Source organism: Cucurbita moschata, unplaced genomic scaffold, assembly GCF_002738365.1.
Source record: "Cucurbita moschata cultivar Rifu unplaced genomic scaffold, Cmos_1.0 Cmo_Scf00041, whole genome shotgun sequence".
In the NCBI taxonomy this organism is placed as follows: Eukaryota; Viridiplantae; Streptophyta; class Magnoliopsida; order Cucurbitales; family Cucurbitaceae; genus Cucurbita; species Cucurbita moschata.
Window position 1 is genome coordinate 1,686,801 of NW_019268557.1, and position 19,228 is coordinate 1,706,028.

At 37.6% G+C, this 19,228-nt stretch overlaps 6 protein-coding genes across 8 annotated transcripts in view; 2 read left to right on the forward strand and 4 right to left on the reverse strand.

Annotated features, from left to right (window-relative positions):
- LOC111433276 (transcription initiation factor TFIID subunit 12) overlaps nucleotides 1–1,913 on the reverse strand; it is a 6,936-nt gene extending 5,023 nt beyond the window's left edge. For both annotated transcript variants that reach the window (XR_002708762.1, XM_023070271.1), the window contains exon 1: nucleotides 1,333–1,913. Coding sequence is in view for 1 of the 2 variants with exons in the window: in XM_023070271.1 (XP_022926039.1) it covers nucleotides 1,333–1,860 (528 nt within the window). In the remaining variant the exon portion in view is untranslated. The remainder of the gene's footprint in view (nucleotides 1–1,332) is intronic.
- Nucleotides 1,914–3,750: 1,837 nt separating this feature from the next.
- LOC111433250 (zinc finger A20 and AN1 domain-containing stress-associated protein 6-like) lies at nucleotides 3,751–5,306 on the forward strand. 2 transcript variants are annotated; one of them, XM_023070232.1, is made up of 2 exons: nucleotides 3,751–3,934; nucleotides 4,344–5,306. In XM_023070232.1, exon 2 carries the CDS (start codon nucleotides 4,442–4,444, stop codon nucleotides 4,970–4,972), a length of 531 nt encoding a protein of 176 aa, XP_022926000.1. In that variant the 5' UTR covers nucleotides 3,751–3,934; nucleotides 4,344–4,441; the 3' UTR covers nucleotides 4,973–5,306. The 2 variants fall into 2 exon arrangements, with proteins under 2 accessions (XP_022926000.1, XP_022926001.1); XM_023070233.1 differs by lacking the exon at nucleotides 3,751–3,934 and adding an exon at nucleotides 3,941–4,032.
- A 2,563-nt stretch (nucleotides 5,307–7,869) lies between these two features.
- LOC111433205 (probable purple acid phosphatase 20) lies at nucleotides 7,870–10,184 on the forward strand. The gene is made up of 5 exons (XM_023070175.1): nucleotides 7,870–8,055; nucleotides 8,719–9,010; nucleotides 9,082–9,656; nucleotides 9,736–9,824; nucleotides 9,922–10,184. Exons 1-5 carry the CDS (start codon nucleotides 7,888–7,890, stop codon nucleotides 10,103–10,105), a joined length of 1,308 nt encoding a protein of 435 aa, XP_022925943.1. The 5' UTR covers nucleotides 7,870–7,887; the 3' UTR covers nucleotides 10,106–10,184.
- A 2,051-nt stretch (nucleotides 10,185–12,235) lies between these two features.
- On the reverse strand, nucleotides 12,236–13,197 carry LOC111433097 (protein TERMINAL FLOWER 1-like). Its single transcript, XM_023070026.1, has 4 exons — nucleotides 12,956–13,197; nucleotides 12,820–12,881; nucleotides 12,620–12,660; nucleotides 12,236–12,522 (listed from the first exon to the last, which is right to left on the reverse strand). The coding sequence occupies exons 1-4, from the start codon at nucleotides 13,172–13,174 to the stop codon at nucleotides 12,305–12,307; spliced, it is 540 nt and encodes a 179-aa protein (XP_022925794.1). The 5' UTR covers nucleotides 13,175–13,197; the 3' UTR covers nucleotides 12,236–12,304.
- A 784-nt stretch (nucleotides 13,198–13,981) lies between these two features.
- Nucleotides 13,982–14,976, reverse strand: LOC111433096 (germin-like protein subfamily 3 member 2). The gene has a single exon (XM_023070025.1). The coding sequence runs from the start codon at nucleotides 14,936–14,938 to the stop codon at nucleotides 14,294–14,296; it is 645 nt and encodes a 214-aa protein (XP_022925793.1). The 5' UTR covers nucleotides 14,939–14,976; the 3' UTR covers nucleotides 13,982–14,293.
- Nucleotides 14,977–16,750: 1,774 nt separating this feature from the next.
- Nucleotides 16,751–19,104, reverse strand: LOC111433095 (F-box/LRR-repeat protein At1g67190-like). The gene is made up of 2 exons (XM_023070024.1): nucleotides 18,884–19,104; nucleotides 16,751–18,457 (listed from the first exon to the last, which is right to left on the reverse strand). The coding sequence occupies exon 2, from the start codon at nucleotides 18,315–18,317 to the stop codon at nucleotides 17,070–17,072; it is 1,248 nt and encodes a 415-aa protein (XP_022925792.1). The 5' UTR covers nucleotides 18,318–18,457; nucleotides 18,884–19,104; the 3' UTR covers nucleotides 16,751–17,069.
- Nucleotides 19,105–19,228: the final 124 nt, after the last annotated feature.

Genomic DNA, 19,228 nt, shown 5'->3' on the forward strand with positions numbered 1-19,228 from the left:
AAAAAAAAAAAAAAAAAAAAAAAAAAAAAAAAAAAAAAAAAAAAAAAACTGCAGGTTGTGAGAAAGGAAATAGAAAAACTGAAGCAACTAACTAACTTATGGTTTTGATGTGCAAGAATGTGTACATTTTAAATATAATTACTTTTTTTTATAAGAAACCGCTACCATATAATGAAAATCGAAAGTAACAAGAGGGTAATAAAACTTGTTAAAGGAGATGGGAAACCCCCCTAAAGACCAACGGGTTACAAAAAGTAAGCCCAATTGGTAAGAATATGCACAAAGTCATAATTGCAAAATGAATTCGAAATACACCAGATGGTTGCAAATAGTTGAATAGAATCCCAAATTCCCTCCGAACTCATGTACTTCTCTTTGAAGATCCTTTGACTGCTCTTGAGCCAAATCCTCCATAACGGAGCCATGAAAGCATTTGTCCAGAAAACTCTTTCCAGAAAAGGGGTTCCCACATCCCAATTGAATGACAGCCTTACTAATGGAGTTTGAGAGGCATCGTTGCAAACCAAAAATCTGAAAAAGCTTGCTCCAAAGGCCTCGAGTAATGTCACAATGAAAAGACAGATGCTCATGACTTTCCAGCCTACCTTTACACATAACACACCAGCTGAGCGCTAAGCATAACTCTGAATTCTTCCTTCGGATCAAATTGTTAGTGCTTCGTTTTCCTGGAGGCATGTCCAGAGAGAAACTTTTACCTCCTTAGGCACGTTGGCTTTCCATGTGATGTCAATCAGAACTGGATCAAAAGCAGAGCAGTTGCTAACATTACCGAGAGCTGGAGTCGGTGACTTAACAGAAAGCTTCCCAATTTGATGGAGGGACCAACTTTTGTAATCTTCCCTCGTCAAAAGGCTAATGGCCACAAGAATGGATAGGATCTGCCTCTTCCCTGCACTCTACCTCCGTAAGACTTCTTCTAAACCGAAAATCCCAAGACTTTGAATCTTCAGACCAGCATTGCCCCACTATATAAATTACTTTTATAGCCACTTCTGACACTGACTAGTAGTCAGTGTAGATTCATTCTATTACAATTGTACCATTTACCTCAAACACTAATTAACTTATCATTCATATTTAACAAAATAGATGATGTTACTCAATTGTTGTTGTATCCCTCGTCTTGTTACTTCCTATACAAGTCGATTACTTCAACTTTCACAAAATTTAGGTGGCCAAATCATGGAAAAAAAAAGTTGCTAGCAGACTATCAGTGTACAATATAACAAAAGAGGCTAAAGTCTATAATTAAAGTTCTTCAAGTCTACTTCTACGGTCGTTATATATGTAAAATGATGGAGAAAAACACACCTGGGAAGGAGTTGCATTGGAGGCCGGTTCCGACATGCTGACGCCACCTCGGCCCAACCCACCAAAGTGCTGGCCATAAGATGCAGAAAATGAAGCAGGCTGAGGAGAAGGAGTCGGCTGGTGAGCTGGAACCCCAATGGCGATGCCGCCCCTTTGGGCTGGAGAAGAAGCAGCAACAGGGCGAGGTGAAGGAACTCCAGACGAAGCAGAAGGCGAAGGAGAAGAAAAATGAGAGAAATGCGAGGGCGGTTGCCAAGTTCCAGACAATGCGGTGGAAGGCCTAGTTACTTGCTGTGAAGTGGGGAGAGACTGTTGCTGTTGTGACGGCTGGTTGGGCAGAGGAGTTGAGGCCTTGGAATTGGGGTTCTGATTTTGGAATGAACTCGGATTGATATTAGGGTTTGCATTTGGGGATGATTGCGGTGGAGCTGCAACGGAAGTTGTGGCGGAGGAGACTGTTGTAGCTGGAGGTGGATGAGGAGAAGAAGCTGCCGGAGGTTCGGACGGTGACTGTGACGAAGAATCCATTGAAGTGGAGATCGAAGGTAAAATCCCCGGCTGGTGGCTAATGCCAATTCATCCGCAACAGTTTATGAGATTTTATAAGAGAGTACTTGTTACGAAAATATCCTTCAAGGCATTTTCTTTTTACGAAAATACCCTTGAAGGTTGGATGGATCGAGATTGAAACGTATTTGACGCTCAACTCCCATCCTGTCCATCAATTTTCTTTCATGCCCCTATCCGCCGTTGACCACCCGGCCTTCCAAAAGCGGGAGTATTATTGACCGGGCATGCGAGAGGACGTTGTTGAGTATGTGAAGACGTGCCTCTAGTGTCAACAGGACAAGGTCGAGCCGGACAGACTCCTAAAGCTCTTGGAGTATTATTTTACCCTTTTTTTATATATAATTATAAATTATCGTAAAAGTTTATTTTATTTCTCCCGCCTCGTTTTACACGATAAAATAAATTTTATTTATTGGCATTTTAAATTATATTTGAATTTTGTTTTTTAAATTGAGATTTTTTTTTTATACATAGATACGACGAAATATAGTTTAATGCATTATAATATATAAAGTATTTCGATAACATATCAATATGAGTATAGTTCAACTGACGTAAAATATATATCACCAATTATTTTAAATTCTTCTTAATAATCTTAACCTCAAGATAGAATCATTCGTCACAATTATCGTCCGAATCTCTGACAATTGCTTAATAATCTTAAATGGTGACGTAAAGTATATATCACCATTTCACTTGTACGCCGCTACGGCCTTTGATATGGCAGTTCAATCTCTGACACTATTTAAGTTACAATTTTCTTTTTTAAAAATTTTAAAATTTATATCTAAAATACGTTTAAAAATTTTGATATGTGACGAATAAGATTTTTAAATTTTAACTTTTTTATCCAATATATTCCAAACATATTTTAAACTTTGAAAAATAAATTAATATAATAAATATAAAATAAATTTAAAAAACGAAATTATTAGCTCATTACAACGGCCTCTCTCTCATCCGTATCCTGCGCCGCTGCTGACACCGCAAACGAATATCATTCTTCCCCCGAACTTATCTACTAACGCGCGCCCGCGCGCCCATTCATGCATATGCTTTTCATTTTTAATTAAATGCTTTTTTTATGTTTATTTATTCATGATTTTCTTTATTTTTGGTCTTCAACTGTTTTTTTTTTTTTTCCTTCTTTTTTTCGTACCTAATTTCATTCAATGAATATTTAATTTTAATCTTTATCACCGGCCTAACTTTTTTAAAAGGGTAATTCACTAGACCAAAAGTTAAAAATAATTTTTACCAGGGTAATGGAAGCTTCTAATTTTCAGTTTTTTCTTTATAAAAAATATATATTTTAATTTAACCATGTAAGGTATGACCACACAAATATTTAATTGTCAAAATCATTATAGTTAATGCTATATATATATATATAGAATTTATATCTCTTAATTTTAGAGATTATATTAATGAAAATGCGTCTATTTCGATGTATTAGAGTTAGGTCATAAATCTGTTGAGGTAAACATAATATTAACCATAAATATTATAATAAAATACATAGAAACAATTTTTTTCCTTTTTTTATATTTTTTTGAATAATTTTTTATTTTGAGTTGATTTTAAATGGAAAAATTATTAGTTTTGGTTTGTGATTTTAATTAGAGAAGATATTTAGAGTGGGATATTTAGGGGTTAAAATTGTAAATTCGTCGAATATTTCATTTAGTAAAGATATTCCATGGTCTTTGTCTCGTCATCGTCGTGCTATATTGGGCTGGCTAGACTTCCATTTCGGCTGCTTCCAGCCTGGCTTTCCCGATTTTTATTTCTTACTATTTTTTTTTTTAATTTTTAATTTTTTTCTTTTTAAAAAGATGTCTAATTATTTTTATTTTGTCCGGTTTCGTTGTTTCTACTTCTCCCTCTCTCCCTCTTTCCCCTAATTTCATTTTCTCGCTCTTTATTATATCTCTGACCTCTTTTGTAGATTCTTCATTGTTAAGATTCTTCTTCCCTTTTAATCTTCAATCCGTTTCGAAGAAAACCCTCAATCCCCTTCGCTTTTCAGGTACACTTTCTTCCCACGTTGCTGTTCGTTTCATTTTTTTTGATTTCTTTAGTTTCTGTTCTGGTTTATGATGTTGTATGTTGGATGATAAAGTTTAGGTAAATTTTGAATCGGCTGAATTCGAGAATATGTTCATTTCTAGGGTGTATAGAAATGAGATTTCTATGATTTTATTGATTCCTAAGCTCTGATTCTTAGAATCTTCTTCATGTGATTCTTTCCTCTCTGTTTGTTTCTATTTTTCTCGACAACCGAACGGCTACGCTAATCGATCTTATTAATCTACTCGGTTTTCTGATGATTCTGATTATACGATCGTAACCTCCGTTGGTGTGAACGAACGTTTGATTTCGATTTTTTTTTCTTTTTTCGGTCTGGATTTGCTAATTTTAGGGCTTACTTTTTCCAGATCTGTAAAACGCGGTCGGAAACTGCGAAATCCGATCTCGTAGAGGTGGAGATTTTCCGTTGTAAATCCGAAAGCGTGAGGTTGTGAAGAAGAAAAACATGGCGGAAGAGCACCGATGCCAAGCACCTGAAGGCCACCGTCTCTGCGCCAATAATTGCGGCTTCTTCGGTAGCCCAGCTACCATGGATCTCTGCTCCAAATGTTACAGAGACATCCGCCTTAAAGAACAAGAACAAGCCTCCACCAAATCCACCATCGAAGCCGCTCTCTCGGCCTCATCATCTCCTTCTCCCTCCTCTTCCTCAATCGATCCTCCTCCCGTTCCTCCTGTTGTCGCCGTGTCCTCGCCGGACGCCACCACAGGACTGACCATCCCCGCCCTTGCGGCGGTCGGATCTGAGGCCACGAACCAACCGAACCCGAACTCGACTCCGAACCCGAACCGTTGTTCATCGTGCCGTAAGAAGGTGGGTTTGACCGGGTTCAGATGCAGATGCGGAATCACCTTCTGTGGAGCTCATAGGTACCCGGAGAAACACGGGTGCACCTTCGATTTCAAGTCAATCGGAAGGGAGGAGATCGCTAGAGCGAACCCCATCGTCAAAGCCGATAAACTGGAGAGGATTTGATCGATTTCTTATGCCCTTACAACTCTACGACGTGACGATTGAGAGCAAATTTCTGGCTGGCAGAATATCCAATCACCTCTCCCGCCGTCGAGCTCTCTCTCAGCTGTTCCCGTTCACCGTCGCACTCGATGATGCTGCTGCTCTCTCCTCCTCTATCTGTCTCGCTACGATATAAAAATAAGTGTGGAAGATGGGTTTTTTTGTAAAAAAAGAATTTCAGTTTCTTTTTCCCTTTTGGTTTGAGAATTGAAAGTATTGATCTTTACTTCCATTGAATGGTGTTCGTGGTGTTCGTCTTTCTTCTCTGCAGAAATCCATCGAGCTTCGAACTTCATAGCATATATTTATCATTTTAGAACATAAAACCAACGCTAAATTAGAAATTCTGAGAGGGTCTGATCAATTGAAGTGACTGAGCCTCTTTGATCATTGTTGGGTTTAGTTTGCCTAATGTTTTATCATTATCTCGAGAGATGCAAATGTCCCCGTGTGTTCGTAATTGCCAACCAATATTCATCTTCAGGGTTCTGAAGCATTGGTGCAGGTCGCAATCATACTTCTTCTTTTTCTTTTTTTTTTCCTTTTTGTAGCGGATTTTTGTAATCTTTGGGTTAAGTCCTTGTCCCGTTCTTAGAAGAAAGATGTCAAGTTAATTCGAGCAACTTGTGCTTATGTCCTTGCCTCGTTTTTAGAAGAAAGATTTAAAAAACAGTGGACAAATAGATTTTGAAATCAACTTTATATGACTACAAACAAAAGGCAACACATTACGCGACTCGTCGTATCTCCCTATATTAGCCGAAATGTGACCGTCACATTGACCCTCCAATGTGTCGGCCAGCAAGTTTGTCATCTCACCCAAACAAAAATAAAGAATGATAATTGGGTTCGAGGGACGTCATCAATTTGCTACGTGACACTTGAATTGTTGTTTAGAATGCCACATCATATGCTTGCATCATCACCACAATTATGCAACACGCATCTTGATAGACAACCCATCAATTGAACTAAGAAAACCCTTTTATAAAGGACCAAATATGCTTCAAAGATGAAACTACTAACTTAGCCTATTTTAATTATTATTTTTAACATTTAACATTAGTTTTCAAATATATCAATGGGTTAGTTAGTAAATAATTATATAAAAAAAACATAATTTTAAACTAATTAAATATATTAAACATTTACCAATACTATTTTAATATTGTTTATTTAACTATTTTCTTTTAAAAAATCTTTAATTCTCTTTGACGCCAACTTCTCAAGCAAATATGAAAGTAGGTAAAGCTTTGGTAGAAGTTGGCCACTTATTCTACATTTATAGGGTTGGGCACGAATTAATGGAAACCGAACTCTTCTCACTGAATCCAAATATGCTATAGTTCGAGGGTTGGCCATTTAGATTTTGCAACCTTCGGTACTCATTTTTGGTGCGGTATGACACCAGTAACCAATTCTGACGTGTGAGATTAACCCACTCACTTAATGTATAACTTCCCAACAAATAAACGGTTCATTTTTTTTCGAGATTAATCCCCTTTTTGTCCTGTTTGAACTTGGGTTTAGGGTTGCCATACGTGAATGGAATACTAATGAAACAAGTAAAAAAAAGAAAGAAAACATACAAGTTGATTGACATGATCCCCTCTCCCTCTCTCTCTCAGGCTAGTTGGCTAGTTGCTGATTCTATACTGGTTAATGAAATTGTAACTACTTCAAAAAAAAAAAAAAAATGTATATTTAAGCTATGGAAAGAGACGGACTTCTTAGAAAAGTTAATATCCCAATATTAAATTTAAAGATTGAAAAAAATATACTTTAATTAATTAGGATAAAATGAGACGTTTTAAATTTAAAGATGCACATGATTGTCGAGTGCGAGTGACGGGGACAGGGAGAGACTGAGTTTGTTTATCTGCATGTACTAACAATTATTTATTTTTTTTTTTAAAGTTGAACGGTATGAATGTTATGATAGTTTATGCATATTTTTTAAACCGAAGATACTTTTAAACTCCTTTTTAGTTCGGAAGTATTTTTTTTTAATTTTTAAAAAAGCTTTTGAAGTATTAATACAATTTTAAAAAATGTAAAGTATGAACTCGATTTGGTTGCCGAATAGGCCACTTATGAGCAATCGAACGTTTCAACTCTTCCGTTGACTAATTTGGCAACAGAAATTGACTTTGCGAGCCAATAAATTTTGTACCAAATAAAAATACATTCTAATTAAATGTCCCATATAGATAATTTCATTATATTAATAATATATAGTCATAGAATTTTACGTCCTTAATTTAGATCAATTCTATATTAAATAACCTCTTATTAAAAGTAATTCAAGACAATAATATATATTATTAATTAAGTAAGAGCGTAGAAGAAATTAAATTATTTTTCATTGAATCTAAATATGGCACGTATGACTACCGTATCTAGTTTCCATGCCATTCTTGTACAATCAATTTAATGTCATTAAATACATACTAATATGGAAGCAATCGAAAATATAAATGATTTTGAAGTCAAAGTTCGGACATTATAATTTTCAACTTCCACCCGTTAAAAATGGACACGCATGAAATTTTCTCGTGACTTTATTTTTAGTTTGAGATAATATTTAATAAATATGGTAGGATAGTTGTTGGGGTGGCGTAGATAGAGTCTTAAATGAATTCTTACCAATTATAACATTGAATATGCTCGTATCGGAGTCGTATCGGAGTTATACGGGACCTGCCTCGAATGAGACGAAAATAAAATTGAAATGAAAGATAAATTGAATCGTACACGTGACAGGGGTGAGGACCGTGACTAAGGTTTGAAAATCTGAAAACTTGGTCGTTTTCATATAAAAACCCTTCGACGTTATACAAAATCCATCATTCAAAAACTGCTCTGTTTATTCTAAAATGACGGATTCGCAGAGGAAAACGCCGTCGTATACGGCGGCGTTAACTATCGCCGCCATCGCCTTCGCTTCTCTGTTCTGTTCTGTTTTGTCTTATCGGCGGCCGCCACCTCGCCCGAATGTCATCGTTCCTCGCCGTCTAGATCTCGAATCCGACGCTCCAGAACAGGTATTTATTTTCTTCTTCGGACCTCATTTTTTGTGTCGTTAAATTACGAGGGAGGGGAAAACTGTAAGAAATTTGTTTGGAGAGATGAAGAGAAGGGTATAAAAGGAATTTTAAAAAATGTTACTTTGGATTGGAGAAATAATATTTCAAAATATTAGATTACCAACCAAACAACTAAGGTTCCAATAACTGTTCTTCGTGTTCTTCAACTCATATATTTATCGCACGGTCGACAGACATGTTTAAAATTTTAAACATTAAATTTGTTTTAAATAATTAAAAACATGTTTTTGAATGATTTTGAGTGAATTCGATTTCACAATCCATCTGTTAAAGATATTTAATACTAAATTATAGTTTACCATATATATCATATTTGATATTTTATTATAAGGCAAGTATCTTACCATAACTATTTTTCCCTTCGTGGAATTACTCTTTGCATATTTTTTTTTTATTATAAATAGATAACTTTTACACCATTTAGGTGGGGTGGATTAAGCCAACATTTTCAGGACCCCTTTCGAGGCCCAGCGTTCTTGCTGGCACACCATCCAATGTTTGGATCTGATACAATTTGTAACAGCCCGCCCAAATCCACTTTTAACGGATATGGTCGGCTCGACCCAACGTAGAGTTAAAAGCATCTTATAAACTTTTCAGGTACATATATCGCTTGTGGGCGTTGATAAAATGAGGATAACATGGATTACCGAGGACTCTGCACCAGCTTTGGTGGAATATGGCACATCCCCTGGAGTTTACGCCAACGCTGTAAATGGAACTACTTCTTCATACAAATATACACTATATAAATCTGGTGACATTCATGAAGTAACCATCGGTCCTCTCAACCCCGACACGACTTATTACTATCGATGCAGCTCGAACTCGGCCAAGACGTTCAGTTTCAAAACCCCTCCTGCTAAGCTCCCCATTAAATTTGCTGTTGTTGGTATGTAACTAATGCGAATTTTGTTATATGATATCTCTGTATGATGAAATTTACACGTATGTTTTTGGTAGGTGATCTTGGTCAGACAGAATGGACCAAAACAACTCTTGAACATGTAGCCAAATCAGCCTATGATGTGCTGATACTACCCGGCGACTTGGCGTATGCCGATTTTGTGCAGCCTCTATGGGACTCGTTCGGCAGGCTCGTCGAGCCATTGGCTAGCCAAAGGCCATGGATGGTGACTCAAGGCAACCATGAAGTAGAGCACATACCAGTGGTTCATCCTGAGCCTTTCACAGCATACAATGCAAGATGGCACATGCCTTTTGAGCAAAGCTCGTCGACGTCCAACCTTTACTATTCATTCGACACGGCGGGCGTGCACGTTATCATGTTGGGATCTTATACCGATTTCGACACGGATTCAGCTCAGTACAAATGGCTTGAAGCGGATTTGAAAAAGATTGATCGCTCAAAAACACCATGGATTGTGGTGCTTATTCATGCTCCATGGTATAACTCCAACACTGCTCACCAGGGAGAGAAACAGTCTGTTGGCATGAAGGCATCCATGGAAGCTTTGCTCTATCAAGCTCGTGTCGACGTTGTGTTTGCTGGACATGTCCATGCGTACGAGCGCTTTGTAAGTTTATCTAACAATCATACCATTATTTGTAAGAACTCAATATGCGTACGTCTTTTTGATCATTTTGTTATTGCAGACTCGTGTTTATGATGGGAAAGCAAACAATTGCGCTCCGGTATATATCAATATCGGGGACGGTGGCAACCGTGAAGGCCTTGCGAAAAAGTAATACTATGTTCAAACACACAACGTTCTATTTGAATACTACACGTTTGACTCAAAAGTTTAAGTGGATGGTTACAATAAATTTAATCTTTTGTAGGTACATCGATCCAAAGCCAACGATTTCAGTATTCAGGGAAGCGAGCTTCGGACATGGCCAGTTTGAGGTGTCGGATGCGACACATGCACAGTGGACATGGCACAGGAACGACGACGATGTAGCTGTCGTTGGCGATTCGTTCTCGTTTACAAGCCTCTCTTCTGACCCTGCTTGTAGAATATGAATTCTTCATAAATCCTCTTTATCAAGCAACCAATTAATATTGAAAATAAGGAGAACAAAAGGAATATATTTTCAGTTTATATAGCTTTAAACATGTTTTCTAGACATGATACATTTCATCACGATCCATATCTACTAATTACTCAAAAGAAAATAAAGTTTCGAGGACATAAATATCCAAAGTGAAGGGACGTAGTAATAGAGTCATGCCCCTCCTGAGATATAGGCATGTCTAAAATTATACACGAATTTCGAAATATGGGAGAACCAAGTCATGTCAATAAAAACGCCAATAATAGACATATGTCATCAACCCTCGGAGCATTTTGTTTTATTCTTTTTACCATGGAATCGAGAACAAAGAGCAATCATTCAATGAGATTGCGGCATTAGACGTAGATTGAGAAAGTACCTCAAATCTATATTCGATGGTTAATCGATAGTCATATTATGAAAGGGTCGTTGAATAATTTTTCGAGATACGGAAGACGGGATTGATAGGAGAGGGTAGTAAAGATGAAATGAATAATAGAGAAGGAAGGTAAAAGAGGTTAAAAGAAAGAGTGAGACAAGTGGTTGATGAGAAAGTAGAAAAAGAGTACCAAACTGACAAACAGGCTAAGGCGATAAGAGGGGTTGAAAGGATGGAAGGGCGATGGATGGGATAGCAATGGCACATGTCTAAGCCCCTTTTCAGCGTCTGTGTGTGCCTGTGCCTGTGCCTTTGCCTTTGCCTTTGTCTTTGCCTGTGCGTTTGGCGTTGCTTTTAGATGAAAACTCCAACCATTCATACATTTCAAAGACAATAACAACTGCTTAGACTTCGGCACGTCAAAAAGTTACTGCAGATTATACGTCCCACCATTAACGCATCCCCAAGTCCCATTAACTTATAATTCTTACGCCCTTCTTTCATTCCTTCCCTTAATTTCTCTTTTGCTTCACCCTTCCATCTATCTTCCCTCTTTTGCTTTCCCTTCCAAACAAGAGTTCTTTGAGTCTCCCGCTAGTAGAGATTGTTGGCTTTAATCCGTTATGTATTGTCGTTAACCTCACTATTTTAAAATGCGGATGTTAGGGAGAAGTTTCCACACTCTTATAAGGAAATGACTCCTGGGATCTCCCAACCCACATTTCTTGAAAGTCAGCAGCCTTGCTAGCACACTACCCCCATATCTAGATTTGATATCATTTGTAATAGCCCAAGTCCACCGCTAGTCGATATTGTCTGTTTTGACCCATTACGTATTGTCGTCAGCCTCACGGTTTTAAAATGAGTTTGCTAGTGAGAAGTTTCCACACCATTGTAAGGAATGTTTCTAGGATCTCACAATCCAAAAATGCTTTTAGGATCTAACAATCTACCCCTCTTGGAGGCCCGTGGGAGAAGTTTTCACACAAGGAATTCTCTCACAATCGAGAAATGCTTTTGGGATCTCACAATCTATCCCTCTTGGAGCCTGTGGGAGAAGTTTTTATGCAAGGAATGCTTCTGAGATCTCACAATTCAGGAATGCTTCTGAGACTCACAATCCACCCCCTGGGGGAGCAGTATCCTCGTTGGCACGCCGCTTAGTGTTTGGCCATAACATTTGCAACCGTCAAAACTCACTGCTAGCATATATTGTTTACTTTGCTCTATTACGTATCTCTGTCAGCCTACATATGGAGAGGTTTCCACTATTATAAAAATATTTTGTTCTTGTTCTTCTCCCCAATCGATGCAGTATTTAACCCTAAAAATTTAAAAACTCTCATTGGTTAGGGCAAACTAGCTATACTTCTTTCGGTCTAATTTTCGAAATTAGACTAAAAATATTAGGTCAACTTGCGTTTCGATGATCTAACATTAACATAATGCAAAAATCCAAATTTAAAGCAAACTCAATTTATATAAAAAAGTTTGTTTTCATGCAAACATTATTTACTATGTCATCTAGGTCCTGTGTTAAGCGTTACATCAAAGAGTACAAAGAGATTCTCTTGCATGATTCAAACCATCCACTGTTCTTCTCAACTCTTACCCTTTTCTAACACTCCCTCTCACGTTTGCATGAACCAAAATTTATGTAAAAAACATAAATTTTTTCGAAACATCCGATAAAATTGGAACGATAAACATCAGCTTATGTTGTCGTAACACAAATCAACTGAAATTTGGTTTTATAAGAGAAACAACATAAGAACAATTGTTATTATTCTATCGCCTTCTTGCAGCAGTTTCTCTCTGTGCATTGAAATAAACAACAGCCACAGGAAGACCCAAATCATTCTCAGCTGAAAATCTTCGAGTGTTGAAACGATCCCTTGAAGATGGAGGGTTGACTGAACGACGCCGTTTTTGTTTGAACAGAACAAACACAAACCTGTGAATTCCTATTGTCGGCTTTGGAGTTTCATAGCTCATTAATTCCTTTCCTGTCTCACCCAAAAAAAGAAAAAGAAAAGAACCCATCAAATCTCTTCATTTCATTCCCTTTTAATGAATGATAACCAAAGGAAATAGCCCTATTACCAAAAGTAGCATCCGTAGTTCCTGGAATGTCAGTCACCAACCTGAAAAAAAAAAAGACCAAGAATTTGGTGACCATTTCGAATTTTGTTAGATACCCTTTTTAAAAAATCCATTTTTGGAAATGGGTTTTCAAGAAAGTTATGTTTTTTGCAACTCTAGTCCTCAGAGAATGATGTTATTGCATATTGTAGCTGAAATACCAGTGAAGGTGTTCCCTCATGTATGGATCACTAGGGCCAGGGACATCCGGGTCGACCATGATCTAAGCAAGAAGAAGAAGAACAAAAAAGGGTCAAATTTAGAAAGAAGAAGGGGGTAAAAGGAATTTAAGGTTACCAGAGTGAAGAAGGATCTCATGTCTTCTCCTTGAATGACAACCCTGGGCTTGAAGGAGAGGGAAGAGGGGAAGAATTCATGGCCGTTGAGGACTTGCTTGTTGCTGAAAGTGGCACACATTTTAATGGTTGGGATGAAGGGATCCACCACGTCTCCGATCACTCTTCCCAGAACCAGAGGCTGCTCGCCCATTTTTGTTGCCATTTGAGAGAGAGGCATGGAGTGAAGGGTCTTTTCCTTTTCCTTTTAGCTTTGTTTGAGGTTAGAAAAGACAGTTTCTTTATGCAAACATGGTTTCCAAGAACACTCCTTTATTTATAACTTCTTCACTTAACTGGAAAAAGTTTCCTTCCCATTACAACTCTGCCGGTCCCTTTTATATATATATATATATATTCTTTATGTTCCCTTCTTAGCTAGTATTTGACATGTGATACATTAACCTCCATTTTTTTTTTATTTTGTGTGTAATACATTTCAACCGAACACATATGAGTTTAAAAAGTATGTTTTATATTTTTTTAAATGTTCGTTGGCGACTCGAGTTTTGAACTTTTGGTTAAGTGAGTATTTGAAGTTTTATTCGAGGAAGAGCATATGAGAGGGATGTTTGGTAAGAAAGTAGAAATTTGGACGTGAGAACATCTTTGGTATGTGAGACGTACCTGGATTTATTATTGAATTTATTAAGATGTTTTACCTTCTTATCAATTAATTTTTAAAATATATATTTTAAAAATATATTTACATAGAAAAATGAGAAAAAATTTCCAAAAACCATGATTAGTTTCACTCCATTAAAACTAGAAATAGATACAAGATTATGGTGAGATTAGAGGGTAGAAAGTTGTCTGAAAGATGCATTTTAAAATTGTGAGGGTGGAGTGTAGGATTTGCCAAATGGTATCAAAGCCATACACCATGGTGTCAGGATGCTGGCCCCACAAAAGGATGGATTGTGAAATTCCATGTCCATTAGAGAGGGAAACACTTGGAGATAGGTTGTGAGATATTTTTTTATTAGAGAGTAGAAACCTCAGAGGGGGGAACAAACCTCATCGGCCAATGAGAGGACGTTGGCCTCCAGGTGGATTGTGAGATCTCACATGTATTGGAGAGAGAAGGTGGATTGTGAGATCACACATGAATCGAAGAGAGAAACAAAACCGTGGAGAGGGGAACAATGCTAGAAACTTTTCTTACAAGGGCGTCGAAACCTCAGAAAATACAAAACACCCGTTTAAGAACGGTTAAAAGAAAAAACTCAGATTTGTCCATTGATTCGGACTTAAAAAGAAAAAAAAAAAAAAAAAAAAAAACAGAACAGAACAGAGAATATCAAGATTCGAACCGTCTCCTCATCCTCCTAAGATCCTTGGAACTCAAACCAAAAGCCTTCTCCAAAAGCTCCTCTTTAATCCCAGACCCAAATATGGCCGACGCCATTCTCTGGGTCCCCGGATTTTGACTATTAAAACACCCAAAAACCGTCGCCGTTCCCTTCCCCACGTTCATCTGGAAGTGCACCAGCCCCCTCGGAATCACCATCACTTCCCCTTCTCCGATCACCTTCGCGTACACCCGGTTCGCCGAGTCAACAAATCCGGCGTACACCCTCCCCTGAACCACGTACACCATCTCCGCTGCGCGTGGGTGCACGTGCGGCGGATTTATGGCCCCCTCCTTGAAATCCGCGCGTACGAACGACATTCCCAGCGTGTTCAATCCCGGGAAAAGAGATGGGTTTGCCGCTACCGTTGCGAACCCATTATCCGAGAAGGGTCCGGCGGATTTTCCGCCGGAGAAGACGAAGTCGTCGGCGGTGACGGCGGTTGAATTCTTACATGGAAGGTCGTCTTTTTTTGTGGGTTTGGGATTCGGGATGCAGAAATCTTGAAGTGGGTCGGGATCTGAGGCCACGACGGTTGTGAGAATTAGGTGAAATGCGAAGATGGGTATCAGGATTTTGAGACACATTTTCATTTGAATTGCGATAGATCAAATTCTCTGATTTTGATGATTCCAAGAATCTGGGCTTTGTGGGTTTATATAGAATAATGGATAGACTTGATTTTGAGTAAATGGGATGCAAAGTTCACTCACAGTGTTCTTACTAATTATTATTTTTATTTTTCATTTTTTAACCGTTTCACACCAACATAATTCAACGATAATTAACGTATATTTGATATTCTAGAATAACTTTTGTAAAAATTTTCTAGTTAAATAGTTTTGAAAAGAAAATATTATGAAATCCCAAATAGAGTGGAGGATGATGAATTAAAGTGGGAAAAAGATATAAAAAGTTGATGTATAAGATGTGTTTTATGTTTAATTATATAACTTTTTCATATAGAAAATTTAATTTATTAATGATAGTTGTAAAAATGGCTAATACGCCATGATTGTATCCCATTGAATCGTGGTGCATGCTTGATTGCTCTTAAATTCAGCGGCCAACCACTATTTTTGCTTGAATCTTAAGGCATAAGGATGATGCAAGAATGATTATATTTGTGGGCATTTGTAATGTGGGGTTATTATTACTCATAATTCTATATATGTTCGTAATCATGCAACGTATCATAAGTATCATAAGTAAAAACAAGAGAGTTAAATTCAGATCGAACAACGTTGTTGAGGAAAAATATTGTAAAAGTGAGAAACAACACTGAATGTTAATTGAGCTCAACTTATCAATTTCCGTATCTAAGTCTATTTAAAATGGTGAGCTTAAAAATTTATGCACGTCAAATGGAGGATTCAATGGATAAGGGTTTGGATTCTCAAGGGAAGCGAGAAAGAACCGAAAAAGCTCATGTTTCAGATCAATCAGGATGATTTTGGGATCAATTTTTGCAGTGGAAAAAAATCTGTAAAAACATAGTGCAATCCACAAAAGAGAGTGAGAAGTAAAATGAAAGAAAAGAGATAAGAGAGGCATAGAATCTGGCATATGGGAATCAGAACATTTAGAGAGAGAGAGAGAGAGGGACGAAGACAATAAATACCCCCATAGTTGATTTCTATTCCAGAGTTTGTGTGAGATCCCACCTCGGTTGGAGAGAATAACGAGCATTTTTGGTAAGGGTGTGAAAACCTCTCTTTAATGGACGTGTTTTAAAACTTTTGAGAGAAAATCGAAAGAGGACAATAAAGCTTGGGCTATTACAATGACATCAGAGCCAGACATTGGGAGTGTGTCAACGAGGACGCTAGTCCCCAAGAGGGTGGGAATTGGGAGACCCCACATCAGTAGAAAAGTGGAACAAAACATTTCTTATAAGAGTTTATCTCCCCCGTGGACGCATTCTAAAACCTTTACGGAAAAAGTCCTAAAAAGAACAATATCTGCTAACGATGAGCTTAAGCTATTACAGTTTGGTAAACACAATCAATCATACTCGAGTAACGATCAACAATGGTTCGTCTCCATTCCCAGGGAGATAAACAAAAACAAAAGTAGCTGTAAAACTCCAGAGACAGAAGTAAAATCATGAGGACAAAGAACGTTTTCGTGGCATTATCATTCAAGGGAAAGGAAAAAAAAAAAAAAACCAAAATGAAAAAATGGGCAAAGCTTCCATGCCAATGCTCCTTGTATATCAAAGGATAGGTTTATCAGAGTGCTAACCTTGCAGCTTGGAAGATTGAAGTCCCTGGATAGTGCTGCTCTCAGTTTTGGCAGAAAGTACCCTCACGGATGCTCGTGCTCAAATTCAACAGCTGAAGATAAGGGTTTACATAAACCAGTAATTAAAACATGTTCCCGATTTGGAATTTGTATAAATGGAATGCACATGATTTGTCAATGCTATTTGGTTAAAGAGTTCAGGGGACTTGGAAAAATATACAAAATCAGAGAACATAGATTATGAATCCTAGGAAGTCTCTAAAAAATGATTCTGTGGAAAAAGAAAATAAAAGTTCGTCATTTGTCAACAAGGACTGCAATTGACAATTGCTCAAAGTAATGAATGCTTGTAAAGAAACACAAAGGATTTCAGAATTGACAATGGAACAAGTAGGATCGTCAGAATCCTCATGGGGTGGGGTGGATATAATCTCATTCTCATACGACCCTCGAGTCGATTTGGAGACATACATGAACTTTCTATTCGTATTCAAACTGAACGTCTACGTGCGCATACTTTCTCATCAACTGGACAACGGAGAAAGTGAAGTTCGCTAAAGTTTGGCATTCTTCATGGGTTTTGACCTCAGAAACAACCCCACATATGATCAACTTCTTCAAATTGGGGCACCTTCCTAGAAGTTTTCCCATCCATTCAGAGAAAAATTCGCTAACTACACTCCATCCAAGCTCAAGTACTACCACATTCAACAAATGAGATGACCCCTGCAAGCTATGCTGAAGGGTTCCATCTTTCAAATCATAACATAGTGATAGATGGCTTAGCCGAGGAAAACACATACAAATAGTCTCTAAATCCACTACCTCGTCGTCGTCATCAAATACAACACCCCAAAGCCGAAGCTTCCTTAACTTCGATGACTTCGAGATCATGTGGTAGAATTTTGGCCACATAATTGTGAAGTTGCAGACATCTACAACCTCAAGATTTTCCGTGTTCTCACCAATGTCAAGATGGATAACACTAACATCGTCAATCCTTAGAACTCTCAAAGCTCCCTTGCTAACTACTTCAAACAGCTCAAGGGTACAATCTTTTAAATGCATTGCTTCAAGGGTATCAGCCTCCAATATAAACTTGTCCAAACTGATTGCTTCAACATATATATCTTTCAATGAAGAACTGCTAACTTCCATATCAGACATAGCAATGTCCGGACTGATCAGAGCCAATTTCTCGAGTTTAGGACAAGTGGTCAAAAGAAGGCTCAAATCCAATGTAGAGACACTGACATGACTAAGTGAAAGAGATTTTAAGCAAGGGAACTTCTGATAGCTGGGTTCGACCCCTGTTATAGAGTTATGAGCCAATGCCAGCACTTCAAGCTTCTGTCGACCACATTTCTCAATAATATTAAAGATCGGGGTTGTCTTCACATTATAGTGCAGTTGGCGCAAAGTATCCCTGGTATACATGAGCCAAGCCATCACGGGTGCAGCAGAGAATTCATCAACTTCATCCATTGAAATTGCTAAATGTTGCAGCGCAGTTGTCTGAAATATTGTTTGAGTTATAAGAATTTCCAATCTGCTGGTTGAGAGTTCATGATAGACAGGCCAATCATGAGAATCAAAAGAGAGGGTGTGAAGGTGATTGCGCCAAGCCTCTCTCCATTTCTTGCAAGTTGCCGAAGCAATCACTGCATCTCGGGCACCTCTGAGCTGGGAAAGTATGTTTCCGATCACTTCAACAGGAAGATGCTCCATTTCCGATAAAGTAAGCACAGATGAAGCAATTACTTCCAGAAATTTACACACAACATCAAATTACAGTACCCAAAACCATGAATACACACCCAATTACAAGATTTTAACTAAAGTCGGCCTGTGTTCATCATCTGTACCATCTGCAGCAGTTAATAAGAAGAAGAGAACGAATAAACACGGGTTTTCGTATCGCCAAAATCAATCAAATTGACATAAGTAATTCAAGACAACTTCCCAATAAAGTACTGGATCTGAAAACAGAACAAAAAAGAAATTATCTACAAAAACAAATTCTCACATCTAAAGTCTTAATGAAATCTATAATCAAGGGTTTTACTAAAACAATAATGCTCACTCAAAATCCCCCGAATTTCCAATCTGTATAGGAAATCGGATCGTCAACAAACAGAAACAAACAAATTGACGGAACCAGATTGAAGGAGTTAGAACAGGTCGAACCACCAATCTAATTCTCTATACAAGTAATCGAAGCGTTAATCTATGAACTGAAATACGTAAACATAATAAAAAGAAGAGTCAAATCCTGAATAGGTGACTTGGCTTACTCGATACTGAGACGAAAATAGTCTCGATCGAACTGGAACACGGCGGCCATAGCAATTCGCCGGCGAAACGAGGAATTAGGGATTAGATGGAAGTTAAAACATATGGAAATCGAACAAAGATAAGATCGGAATCGGAACTTCGCATTCCATTGCTTGAGAAAAAGGAAGCGATGGAAAGAAATAAAAAAAATAAAATAAAATAAAATAAAATATTATAATAATGAAAATAATAAAAGTTGGGAGTGGGAATGTGTTTTCAAACATTGACCAATGCTATGCTCTAAACCCTATAATCCTTTTCTCATATTTTTACCTTTTATTTTTTTATTTTTCATATTATATTTT